The sequence below is a fragment of the Coregonus lavaretus genome, assembly GCF_964263955.1.
Source record: "Coregonus lavaretus genome assembly, chromosome: 8".
NCBI lineage: Eukaryota > Metazoa > Chordata > Actinopteri > Salmoniformes > Salmonidae > Coregonus > Coregonus lavaretus.
The window spans coordinates 15,680,336-15,694,097 of record NC_139995.1 but is presented as its reverse complement, the minus strand read 5'-3'; the positions used below and the strand labels follow the sequence as shown (position 1 = coordinate 15,694,097).

The 13,762-nt window shown below is 43.6% G+C and overlaps 1 protein-coding gene across 1 annotated transcript in view; it reads right to left on the bottom strand.

The window, feature by feature from the left end:
• Positions 1-13,540, bottom strand: part of LOC311133776 (RING1 and YY1-binding protein B-like) — a 28,784-nt gene extending 15,244 nt beyond the window's left edge. The window contains exons 1-2 of the mRNA XM_084167334.1: positions 13,434-13,540; positions 12,418-12,543 (exon numbers count right to left, since the gene is read on the bottom strand). Coding sequence (XP_084023460.1) covers positions 12,418-12,543; positions 13,434-13,459 — 152 coding nt within the window. The 5' untranslated portion in view covers positions 13,460-13,540. The remainder of the gene's footprint in view (positions 1-12,417; positions 12,544-13,433) is intronic.
• Positions 13,541-13,762: the final 222 nt, after the last annotated feature.

Below are 13,762 nucleotides of genomic sequence, written 5' to 3'. Positions count from 1 at the left end.
GAAGCCACTCCTGCGTTGTCTTGGCTGTGTGCTTAGGGTCATTGTCCTGTTGGAAGGTGAACCTTCGCCCCAGCCTGAGGTCATGAACACTCTGGAGCAGGTTTTCATCAAGGATCTCTCTGTACTTTGCTCCGTTCATCTTTCCCTCGATCCTGACTAGTCTCCCAGTCCCTGCTGCGGAAAAACATCCCCACAGCATGATGCTGCCACCATCATGCTTCACCGTAGGGATGGTGCCAGGTTTCCTCCAGATGTGACGCTTGGCATTCAGGCCAAAGAGTTCAATCTTGGTTTCATCAGACCAGAGAATCTTGTTTCTCATGGTCTGAGAGTCCATTAGGTGCCTTTTGGCAAACTCCAAGCAGGCTGTCATGTGCCTTTTACTGAGGAGTGGCTTCCGTCTGGCCACTCTACCATAAAGGCCTGATTGGTGGAGTGCTGCAGAGATGGTTGTCCTTCTGGAAGGTTCTCCCATCTCCACAGAGGAACTCTAGAGCTCTGTCAGAGTGACCATCGGGTTCTTGGTCACCTCCCTGACCAAGGCGCTTCTCCCCCGATTGCTCAGTTTGGCCGGGCGGCCAGCTCTAGGAAGAGTATTGGTGATTCCAAACTTCTTCCATTTAAGAATGATGGAGGCCACTGTGTTCATTCAATGCTGCTGAATTGTTTGGGTACCCTTCCCCAGATCGGTGCCTCGACACAATCCTGTATCGGTGCTCTATGGACAATTCCTTCGATCTCATGGCTTGGTTTTTGCTTTGACATGCAATGTCAACTGTGGGACCTAATATAGACAGGTGTGTGCCTTTCCAAATCATGTCCAATCAATTGAATTTACCACAGGTGGACTCCAATCAAGTTGTAGAAACATCTCAAGGATGATCAATGGAAACAGGATGCACCTGAGCTCAATTTTTGTTTTTATTTTTTAATACATTTGCAAAAATGTCTAAAAACCTGTTTTTTTGCTTTGTCGTTATGGGGTATTGTGTGTAGATTGAGATTGTATTTTTTTTATTTCATCCATTTTAGAATAATAATGGTCTGAATACTTTCCGAATGCACTGTACACTATACAAAGGGACCAAAACAGAAACATAGCCTATATACAAATCAGAGAAACCTTAAAGTTTCTGCTCACAATACCAAAAATGTGCTCAGTGCCCCCAAAAATTAGAGGGAACATTGGTGACATTACAAATTTGCTTTCATGGAAATACCACTGATCCAGTCTCCAAATGACGAAGAATTCTATACACAGAAGACTATCATGTCACATATAATAATCTTACCTGAATAAAAAGACAATCCAATAAATTCTTCCAGATGACACTACCGCTGAGCTGTTTCTTTCCCTGTCTCGTGTTGTGACTGACACGGATGGAGTTGTGATCCAGAGGAGGGATGACCGTGGTGGAAAGAGGCGTGTGTGAGGGCCAGCCCAGCGCTTTCCTTCCCTCCCTGGGTAATAATGTGCGCCATTCTGTCATCCCCCAGGAGACTCTTGGCTGAGTGAACACATCCCCCCGCTGCAGTCCATCACGACCAGCAGGCCTCACCCCCCTTCCTCCCACCCATTCACAGCATGGCCGGGCCCAGCCACTCCAGCCCACACTCACTCTCATATCCCCTCTCTGCTCTCTGATACTCCTTGTCCCTCTGTACCTTCTGCTCTCAGTTCTTCTCCAGGCTACTTTGCCTCCCCACTCAGTCACTCTAGACGTCTCTCTCAGTCTTGTTCTCGCACTCGCTCTCTCTCTCTCTCCACCCTCCTCTGAGGACAAGTTCAATTCAACAGCTCGTTCTCTCAACGTTTCTCCATTTGTCAGATTGCCAAATGAGCCATTGTATTTAAAAATCACTCACATTCTCTCAAATCTCATGAAGTAATTAAGAACTTTTAAATCTACCAATTAACACATTAAGATTAGGGCCTACCTGCTCATGCTTAAGGATTAATGCAGATGCTGATAATGCTTGATAAGCATTTGCAGATACAAATGGAGTGTGCCAGCACGTCCTTCTTAAGTAATTCCATTAGCCTTGACAATTTGTGTTAATGTGACAGTGGTAAAATCCACGGATTATAATGACTCTATTCAATCATTTTAACAGACGCGCATACACACACACACACACGCGCTGTAGGCTATTATTGCTTTCAGTGTGACCCGATCAAAACAGTCACAAAGAGGATATAAATATTGAAGTAGGCCTAAGTCTTATAATTCAATTACCATTGAATTCCCTCTCTATTGTGAGGCTACGCTAAAATATTGAGCAATACATGCCTCCCATTCCCTCCACTTAAGTGAAGCCTATTCTTGCAGAGCAGAACATTTGTGAATGTGCAAGTTCAGTCTGAGTGCTACTGCAAACCTCAGTTTAACACCATCCCACTAAACTGACCAACACTCACAAACATCTGGACATCAAAATGTCGTTGTGAAGCGTCAACAGGCTGCAGTCTGTGCATACCCAACAGTAGCAGAGTTAACGCAATTCTAATCATTTGATTTGGAATACGAGAATCACCAGCGTGACGCACAGCAGTGAGCCAAAAATCCTACCTCTGCATAAACATGTCTGGAACAAAGTGGCAAGCAACAATCAACAGGGAAAGTCACATCCCCAAACCCACAGACTGAGGCATCACGTCACAACAGCCAAAGAACATTGGCCCCTGATCCCGACCATTAATCAAGTTAAAAAGGCCCCGCTGGGTTCTCCCTGGGACCTGGAGTACTCGAGGTACAGCATACCAACACACAGCACAGCCATCAGGAAAACTGATCCAGCAGCAAGGTGTCACATTCTAGGAGCAGAGTGATTGGTTTCAGGTGCTGTGCTGGCTACATTTGAATATGATAGCAGCATATGCCTGACAGCATTGATCAGCTAACGCAAACCTTTCAAAAAATTACTCAAGATGTGCCTCCTCTCGTATAAGAATGCTTGAAAAACGTATTCCAACTATTAACGGCAGAACTCAGGAGGTCAGGTCACAAACACACAGTGCCTTCTTGTTGGAGAACCAAAGTGAGTGCGGTGGCAGTGCACAGCTAGATTTGGCCTACTTGGGCATTAAGTGGGATTGGGTGAGAGTTGGGCCTCCCCATGCATGTTGATATTGCAAGCATTTTCCTGATCTTGCTTCTGTAGCACACATACAGCCACATGTTAGCACTAGAGGTCTTCACGGATCCACCTGTACCTGAATACCCGAGGCCAGATCCAGGACCCTGATATGATTGTCACGTGTCTCGGGTAGGTGTAATTTTAACTGACTTGTCCGGAAGGACCCATACAGATACGAATGCGCCTTCTGCAGTAGAGAGAGAGAATTTGTATAATTTATGCTGATGCTCTTTGCTTTTCACTAGAGTGGCGCGTGTAGCTTGTTGTTGTTGGCCAATCGTAAGTCATCAAAGTGATATTAGGCGTGATTCATCACTCAAGAGAACGCGTTTCCACTGCTCCAGATTCCAATGGCGGCGAGCTATACACCACTCCAGCCGACGCGTGGCATTGCGCATGGTGATCTTAGGCTTATGTGCGGCCTGCTCGGCCATGGAAACCCATTTCATGAAGCTCCCGACGAACAATTATTGTGCTGACGTTGCTTCCAAAGGGAGTTTGGAACTCGGTAGTGAGTGTTGCAACAAAGGACAGACTATCTTTATGCGCTACGCGCTTCTGCACTTGGCGGTCCCGTTCTGTGAGCATGTGTGGTCTACCACTTCGCGGCTGAGGCATTGTTGCTCCTAGACGTTTCCACTTCACAATAACAGCACTTACAGTTGACCGGTGCAGCTCTAGCAGGGCAGAAATTTGACAAACTGACTTGTTGGAAAGGTGGCATCCTATGAAGGTGCCACGTTGAAAGTCACTGAGTAGGACAATTCTACTGCCAATGTTTGTCTATGGGGATTGCATGGCTGTGTGCTCGATTGTATACACCTGTCAGCAACGGGTCTGGCTGAAATATATATTCTGAATGGAGTTGTTGTTGTTTGTAACTGTGTAGGATGAGAAAGCGTGGCAGATGTGATGTTGCCTACCCTCGCCACCTGGGGGCGGCCTGTCAGAAAGTCCAGGATCCAGTTGCAGAGGGAGGGTTTTCAGTCCCAGGGTCCTGAGCGTAGGGATGAGCTTGGAGGGAACTATGGTGTTGAACACTGAGCTGTAGTCAATGAACAGCATTCTCACATAGGTGTTCCTCTTGTCCAGGCGGGAGAGGGCGGTGTGGAGTGCAATAGAGATTGCGTAATCCGAGTATCTGTTGGGGCAGTATGCGAATTGGAGTGGGTCCAGGGTGTCTGGGATGATGGTGTTGATGTGAGCCATGACCAGCCTTTCAAAGCATTTCATGGCTGCAGATCTGAGTGCTATGGGGCTATAGTCATTTAGACAGGTTATCTTGGCATTCTTGGGCACAGGGACTATGGTGGTCTGCTTGAAACATGTAGGTATTACAGACTGGGTCAGGGAGAGGTTGAAAATGTCAGAGAAGACACTTGTCAGCTGGTCAGCGCATTCTCTGAGTACGCTTCCTGGTAATCCGTCTGTCCCCGCGGTCTTGTGAATGTTAACCTTTTTAAAGGTCTTACTCACATCGGCTACGGAGAGCGAGATCACACAGTCATCCGAAAACAGCTGGTGCTCTCACGCATGGTTCAGTGTTGCTTGCCTCGAAGCGAGCATAAAAGGCATTTAGCTCATCTGGTAGGCTCACGTCACTGGGCAGCTTGCGGCTGGGTTTCCCTTTGTAATCCGTGATAGTTTGCAAGCCCTGCAACATCTGCTCGGAGGTCGTAGCGTGATTTCTTATAAGCGTCTGGATTAGTGTCCTGCTCCTTGAAAGCGGCAGCTCTAGCCTTTAGCTCAACGCGGCTGTTGCCTGTAATTCATGGCTTCTGGTTGGGATATGTACGTAAAGTCACTGTGGGGATGACATAGTCGATGCACTTACTAATGAAGCCGGTGACTGATGTGGTAAACTCCTCAATGTTATCGGATGAATCCCGGGAACATATTCCAATCTGTGCTAGCGAAACAGTCCTGTAGCTTAGCATTCACTTCATCGGACCACTTCTGTATTGAGCGAGTCACTGGTACTTCCTGTTTGAGTTTTTGCTTGTAAGCAGAAATCAGGAGGACAGAGTTATGGTCAGATTTGCCAAAGGGAAGGCGAGGGAGAGCCTTGCATGCTGGTCCCGTGTAGCTCAGTTGGTAGAACATGGTGCTTGCAACGCAAGGGTTGTGGGTTCAATTCCCACAGGAGACCAGTATGAAAAAAGTATGAAAATGTATGCACTCACTACTGTAAGTCGCTCTGGATAAGAGCGTCTCCTAAATGACGTAAATGTAAAAATTGTCAAACGGATCAGTTTCCCTGCATTAAAATCACCGGCCATGAGATGTGCCGCATCTGGATGTGCATTTTCTTGTTTGCTTATGGCCCTACACAGCTCGTTGAGTGCGGTCTTAGTGCCAGCGTTGGTTTCTGGTGGTTAAAAGACAGCTACGAAAAATATAGATGAAAACGCTCTTGGTAAATAGTATGTACTGCAGCTTATCATGAGGTATTCTAACTCAGGCGATCAAAAACTTGAGACTTCCTTAAAGGGTAGGAAGCATGTAACAACACAGTGTGGTCAAAGACTTAGTAACATCGCTGTAGTCACGATCTGGTTACCTTTAAGTACAAAAATAGTTGTTATGTTTTAAATATTTCTTAACTTATTTCTGGATATCTTCTAAACTAAACTACCCACAATGCACTATTTCTCAACGTCATATGGAGGATCTACTCTGTGCTACTGAGCAGCTAGCATAAGCTGGCTAACGTTAGTCACTAGCCATGATAGCATGTAATTACATTCCAAACCAAGTGTTGGCAGTGGTGAGCTACAATCCACCAATCGCAGTAAGTGTGATGTAAACAAGAAGTTGATGGGGCACAGACTTTGTGGCTGTGTTATCTAGTGGGAACCCGTTAGCATGGCAGGCCATTATGCCTTCTTCCCGTGGGCTTAAAACGAAACAGAAAATCTAATTTTGTAGCACCTCGTCTGTTCTCCTTTTTGTTTTGTCAACTTTTCGGCATGTTCTCTGTGAACTATGCTATGGGAGTTTTGTAACCTTTTCCACCTTGGCTTAGTGCTAGCGCGATAGATTCCAGATATCCGTCAGCTATCTATTTGGGATTTCCTTGACTCTCCATTGGCCGGTGAAGCACCCGCCTCCCCCTGGCTTTGGTAGCTAACTCGGCCTGCACGCTTTTAAAAGTTTTACCATCGGATGAGCCCCAGCCATCAATCTGCAAGTCTCTGCTCCCTCTTTGCTTTGATCTGTGGTTGTTTTAGTTGTGTGTTGTGTTAGTTGGGTTCTAGCTGTTCTCAAGTAGTTGGGCTCTAGCTTGCTGACCATAACCGTGGTGGTTGGCTAGGCTTGCTAGGCTAATAGCTAGTTGGCTAAATAGCTGGCTGGCTAGCTTGCTGGCTAAGATAACAACATATAACTAACATTCTTTGATAACTGGTTAGATGGCGTTATGTATTGAGCCCGACCAATTTATCGGTTGACCAATATTACTCTTTTACGGATGTATTTCTATCTGTGTGTAATCCACCAAAAAGGACCGATATAAGATACGGTGAAAACGCTAAATAAAAAGCTGTTCTTCATAGAATACTTTTTTTGCATTTCATTTTTTGTCCTAAAGACGGTGCACTTTACACAGCTATAAGCCTATCTTGCCTTGGTGCGCAAGACTGGACACTATCACCCAATGCTACTACAACAGTCGGAGAGGAGAGTAAACTACTGTGAACTAACTGTTACTACTTCTACGGTGAGTGCTGAGTAGATTGAAGGCACTGTAGCTTCTGAAAGTATTTATGCCCCTCGACTTCTTCCACATTTCGTGTTACAGCCTGAATTCAAAATGGCTTAAATTGATGTTTTTCCTCGCACCCATCTACAGACAATACCCCATAATGACAAAGTGAAAACATGTTAAGACATTTTTGCACATTTATTTAAAATGAAATACAGAAATATCTCATTTACATAAGTATTCACACCCTAGTCAATACTTTGTAGAAGCACCTTTGACGGCGATTACAGCTTTGAGTCGTCTTAGGTATGTCTATCAGCTTTGCATATTCATGCTTTCTTCAAATTTAAGAAATCAGCTTTCTCAGTATCTCTGTAGGGCTGTTTTAAGCACAATCCATACAGCAAAAGTGTATTTGTTTCATTCCAGCTATAATAATTAAAATAAAATCGGCAGATATCGGTTAAAGCTGCAATATGTAACTTTCTAGACGACCTGACCAAATTCACATAGACATGTGAGTTATAGATCTCATTTTCATTGAAGCAAGTCTAAGAAGCAGTAGAACTGTTGGATGTGCATTATTTCTATGCTTTCCGTTCTTAAGTTTTGTTTTTGCGTCTTTTACTTTTGGTTTGGTACACCAGCTTCAAACAGCTGAAAATATAATATTTTTGGTTATGGAAAATATACTTTATATACTTTAGATGGTACAATGATTGTCTACCCTATACTTGCTTGTTTTGTCACATAAACTGAAATTAGGGGAACTATTAGAATTTTAGCAACCAGGAAACGGCGGAGTGATTTCTGCATAGTGCATCTTTAATATTTCGGAATCGGATCCAAAAATAGTTATGCATTTCCAAAACTTTGGTTTACTTTAATGTAGCTGTAAACTAGGTGTTGATAGCAACTGGCTGACTCACGTAGTGCTAACATAACATTAGCAGGCTGGTAGTGGCTAGTTGGCTTGTAACAATAAATTCATAAAGTAACTGCTTGTAAGTTGGCTGAAAATTACATTGAAACCAGTAGTCATGACTGCGAACGATTTGGTTTAATTTGAAGTTATTTCTGTTGGAGTTTACATTATAAACTAACATTCTTAGTTTACATTATAAACTAACATTCTTAGTTTACATTATAAACTAACATGCTTGCCGGGTCCGCCATATAACATCACCTCACGGACATGACTTCGGTATTCTGATCGGTTTTATGTAATAACTAAAAAAATTAATAGAAACGTGAGGTGTAACTTTGCATTTTAAGGCGTATACTAATGCAAATACATATGCTACGTTTATGCTACCTACCCTTTAACATTAGAAATCATGCACCAGCTGTTGTTAACAAAGAGACACACCCCTCCCCTCTTAGTCTTACCCGAGGCTGCCGAGCGGTCTTGACGATGCATGGAAAAACCAGCTAGATGTATATTAGCCATGACTCCGATAAACATAGAATTTTACATTCTTCAGGTCCAATTGATAGGATAGTATCGAACAGAGCTCGTCCAGTTTGTTCTCTAGTGACTGTACGTTCGCCAATAGAACGGAGGGTAGAGTAGTCTCGTCAAAGTAGTCTTGTCTGGATGCCGGCTTGTCTGCCTCTCTTGCGCTGTTGCTTCCTCTTTCGAGTCCCCGAGATTAGGGCCTGGTCCGGAGTAGGGTTGGGTGGTATCCAGATTTGCATATCATTATACCATCCTTCTCTCACCCAGGGATATACAGAATTACCAGTTTAGTACACAACTGAGTACCAAAAAATGCAAAAAAAACAATTGGGTGTCTAATACCAGAATGCTAACAAAATTAGCACAAGTACTAGCGAATTTCCATGGAGGCTGCTAGCTAAACATGTTAACGAGCACAAACGAAAATAAATAAATTACAAAGACAGGCAATCCAGCTCACAAAGTTTATATATATATATATATATATATATAAGTAGGAGCTACCGAATGTCATTTTTGGTGAGTTTGGACATTTACAAGCGAATGCGAACAAGAGACATTGTGCAAATGAACAAAGTTTTGATGAATGCAGTACTGGCTCTCCAGCAGCATGTCTACACCAAAGATTTTTATAACTAAACCCATCTGTGTCAACACGCTGTGTCTGTGTGGAGTCTGCTCTGCTCGGAGAAGAGGGGGGAGGAGCAGGTGGGCCGAGAAAGGAGAGGAGAAAAAACTCAAGGAAATCAACATAGCAATGGCAGCTGTACACATAACTCATCCAAGGGGCTTTGACTTCTCAAACATAGCAGAAAGCTAACACAATATGATGCCCCATCACCTTATTAATTCAGCCACTTACTTAGATTAGGCCAAGCTCGCAGTCGGCGTTCCAATTCATTCCAAAGGTGTTCGATGGGGTTGAGGTCAGGGCTCTGCGCAGGCCAGTCAAGTTCTTCCACACCAATCTCAACAAACGATTTCTGTATGGACCTCGCTTTGTGCACGGGGGCATTATCATGCTGAAACAGGAAAGGGCCTTCCCCAAACTGTTGCCACAATGTTGGAGGCACAGAATCGTCTAGAATGTAATTGTATGCTGTAGCATTAAGATTTACCTTCACTGGAACTAAGGGGCCTAGTCCGAACCATGAAAAACAGCCCCAGATCATTATTCCTCCTCCACCAAACTTTACAGTTGGCACTATGCATTGGGGCAGGTTGCGTTCTCCTGGCATCTGCCAAACCCAGATTAGTCTATCAGACTGCCAGATGGTGAAGTGTGATTCATCACTCCAGAGAACGCGTTTCCACTGCTCCAGAGTCCAATGGTGGCAAGCTTTACACCACTCCAGCCGACACTTGGCATTGCGCATGGTGATCTTACGCTTGTGTGCGGCTGCTTGGCCATGGAAACCCATTTCATCAAGCTCCCGACGAACAGTTCTTGTGCTGACGTTGCTTCCAGAGGCAGTTTGGAACTCGGTATTGAGTGTTGCAACCGAGGAAAGACGATTTTTACGCACTATGCGCTTCAGCGGTCCTGTTCTGTGAGCTTGTGTGGCCTACCACTTTGCAGCTGAGCCGTTGTTGCCCCTAAACATTTTCAGCACCGTGGCAGCTCTAGCAGGGCAGACATTTGACTAACTGAGTTGTTGGAAAGGTGGCATCCTATGACGGTGCCACGTTGAAAGTCACTGAGCTCTTCAGTAAGGCCATTCTACTGCCAATGTTTGTCTATGGAGATTGCATGGCTGTGTGCTCGATTTTATACATCTGTCAGCAACAGGTGTGGCTGAAATAGCCAAATCTACTAATTTGAAGGGGTGTCCACATACTTTGGTATATATAGTGTACGTCATCTTCACACAAAGGCCCATTCAGGCAGAAGAACAAGATAAAAGGAGTAAAGACAAACAACCACCAACACACACACTCCTAAAGTGTGAATAATTTCGCTGAGAGCATACTGCATCAAACAGAGAGAAAATATGCCTAATTAGTACTCATTACAATAAGAGCCAGGCTTACAACAAGCAAACAACTGCATCAAAGGTTAACAACTCAGATCAAATGGGAATGTGAGAACCCACTTCAGTGATGTCATGCGATTCCATTGACCAAATAGAAGCAATTGGGCTGCTGCCAAAAGCTCCATGGTAAGGGGCTTGGACATGCTTGTCATCACTTCCCACCATTAACATAAAGCATGCTAACCCCCATTGTGACGTACCAGTATCTGCTAACTTACCCTGGCCGGACCAAATCAGAACCAATCATAGACGTAGATGTTTCACAAGTTTGGACAGCACAGTAGAGAACAGTACAGTAAAGTAAAGAAACGTAGAGTACAGTATAATGTACTGTATTCTACATTGGCCATCTACTTTGCGCTACTCTACTGTGATGTCCAACCTTGTGAAACATGGATGTCCATGATTGGTTCCGATTTGGTCTGGTCCGGACAAACCAAATGTGGTCTTTGGGACACAAGAGGTTGGTAGCACCTTAATTGGGGAGAACGGGCTCATGGTAATGACTGGAGCGGAATCAGTGGAATGGTATCAAATACATGAAACACATGGTTTCCAGGTGTTTGATGCCATTCCATTTGCTCTGTTCCGGCCATTATTATGTGCCGTTCTCCACTCAGCAGCCTCCTGTGCTTTGGGAGCGGAGCTCATTACAACAATAACCAGTGTGTAGAATAATACCCAAATATGCAAAAGAAGGATATTACATATTTGTACTTTTGTGTACCTATTCAGGACACATCACCATGAAGAGAATGATATTCATAATTATGCATTTCTGTATAGTACAGATCAGGGACCGTCATTTTGTAACGGATGTAAATCCACTGCATTTACTGCAGTTTAATAACCAAAATCATTTTTTTCAAAACTCAAGGTGTCATGTCGTAGCTGACAACCCATTCTTTCTAAAGGCATCTTTGAATTCGGAGCAGAATTCACATAAAAATCTGAGTGAGATTTTACCGTAATTGTGTTACCAAACTTTGCATCTGCAAAGGTCTTCCAGTAAATGTGTTATGACATTTTCTGTGTAAATTGTTCAAAGTAGACCTTGTGCATAGAGTTGTATGGTTTGTTAAACTTTGAAATCAATGTTTTTTGTTTGGCATACATTTTAAAACGAAAAATCTGAATCAAAGCATAATTCCATTCATGTGGAATTGCCCAGTACACAACACACTTTTCGATTAGCAGTAAACCGGTCAGTGTTTTCCCAGTGGCAGACCAAAGGCGTCAGCAGAACACTCATTCTAAAACCACAGCTGGAAAGGTTAGGGCATGGAGTGACTCTTCTGCAGGCTCACAAATGACTCATCTCTAGATTTCATCAGGCAGCTGATGATAAGTGCCTGTAAACTCACACTGCCACAGACAACTTATCAGCAGTACCCAGAACTCAGGCTGGAGTGGTAAACATGAAATTTAAAGGGAATCATGTAAAAAATTCTGAATGCATATCGTGATGATGTCATCTTAGTTTCCCATTACAGACGCACTTCTGAGTGACAACCCAGAAATAGGTTTCTAAGGGGGGGGTCATTTCTCCCAGCTCTGCTGAGGAGTATTTTTGCTCTGCTCATACAGGAGTAATAAAGGCCTAGTGCACTAATTTGGTGGGGGAGGGGGAATATTTCAATTTATATATATATATATATTTTTTCTTTTTTCAGGGGGTGCTGCGGCACTCTCAGAACCCCTAGCTACTACTGATGTTTAATCCTACAGGTAGCCTAGGTGATATATTGTAACAGATGTTTCAAGCAACATATGTCTTATTTCAATCTGGTGATACTAATGTCAAATTCAGAACTGCTCTATTCTAGCAGCTCCATACAGCTATTATGAAGTAAGGTCCTTCATTTCCACCCCATCCCCCTCTCTCGCTACCGAGGCAACCGACAGCACACCTAGACGACTCCATTCACTCACTAGACATACAATAATTAAATGCATGGCCACACAATGCAACGTCAATCAATAAGTCAAAATATTACTACTTAAATTGGTAGACAGTTAACGTTGATTTCAATAAATTGCGACCCTTTCCTGCAAGAGTAAAAAAAATACCCGTTCAGACATACCTTGTGGATGTGCCCTTCCTCACATCGCATATGCTGCATTTAAAAGCCTCTGCACTGTTCTTGAAGGTGCAGACGCTACAGTCCCAATATCCGTCGTCAGCACTTGGTTTAGCTTGTCTTTTTGGCCTTAGAAATATAAAAATGTAAAGTCAAGTTAGTTTATTACATAATGATTTGGTTATGACTGTTGACTGTGGTAATGACATTAAAATCAGCACTTGGTTTAGCTCGTCTTTTTGGCCTTAGAAATATAAGAATGTAAAGTCAAGTTAGTTTATTACATATAATTAATTTGGTTATGACTGTTGTTGGTGATAATGACATGCTGTACCCACTAAATTAAAATCAGCTAACTTAAACTAATACAGAAAATAATTGGTTGGCTGTCAGGTTATCCATTCGAATCCCGAATAACCTACGCAGCGCGAGTTTCTCGACTAGATCGCTCACTAGCTAAAATCAAGGTCCTTGCTATCCGGGATCCTTGGGACGTCCCTTTCCCATTGAAGTTGACGTTAAAATTGTTATGGTAAGGGTTATGTTATGGTTGGGGTAGGAGTTAAGGTAGGGATGTCCCAAGGATGCAAAATTGCACTAACCCTAGAATCAAGCGACCTAGCTATAATTTCGGTTAGCTAGCTAGCTACAACATTCGATTGTATCGCGGCATAGCCTAATGTCTGTTCGGGGGCTAAGCATGTTAGCTAGGAAAACGAATGTCAAATAATGTCCATTCGACATTGATCTTCGAACGACTTCTGTTGACATTGAATAGAATTTTCTAGAATGCCAGGCATATCCACTGAAAAATTCCCTTTGTCTGAGAGTGACTGGTAGAGAGTAGGGAGCGAGAAGCCGCCATAGTGCCTGTGCACTATTCTAGCTCTGGCATACACACTGAAAAAGGGAGAAACACTCCTTGAGAAATCATCCGAATATCAACCGCAAACGCCACGGAATTCTCGCAAAACAAGTCTAAATCGACACAAAACGGACTGGGGTACACGGTTAAATACCTGGTAGGGCTTTTCTTGTCGCCCATGGTGAAGAACTGTCTTCCAAAAGAAGAAAAGGTCTTCAGTAATTATCAGTAATTGTTGTAGTTTGTGCGCGGAGGATCCAGATAGAACCGCTGCTAAAGCTGGCAGTTAAGCTCGCATTCAGCGGCAGCGCGACTGCACACCGCGTGACTCCAAGACGCCCAATCACTGCATGCCTCGGTTTAAAAGTCTGGTTGGAAATAAGAGAAATAGGTAGATCGCTAGAAATGTCCTCATAATATCCTGTATCGAAATGAGATGATGCGGTTTATAGTCGAAATGTAGGAATAACAGTGCCAGCACAA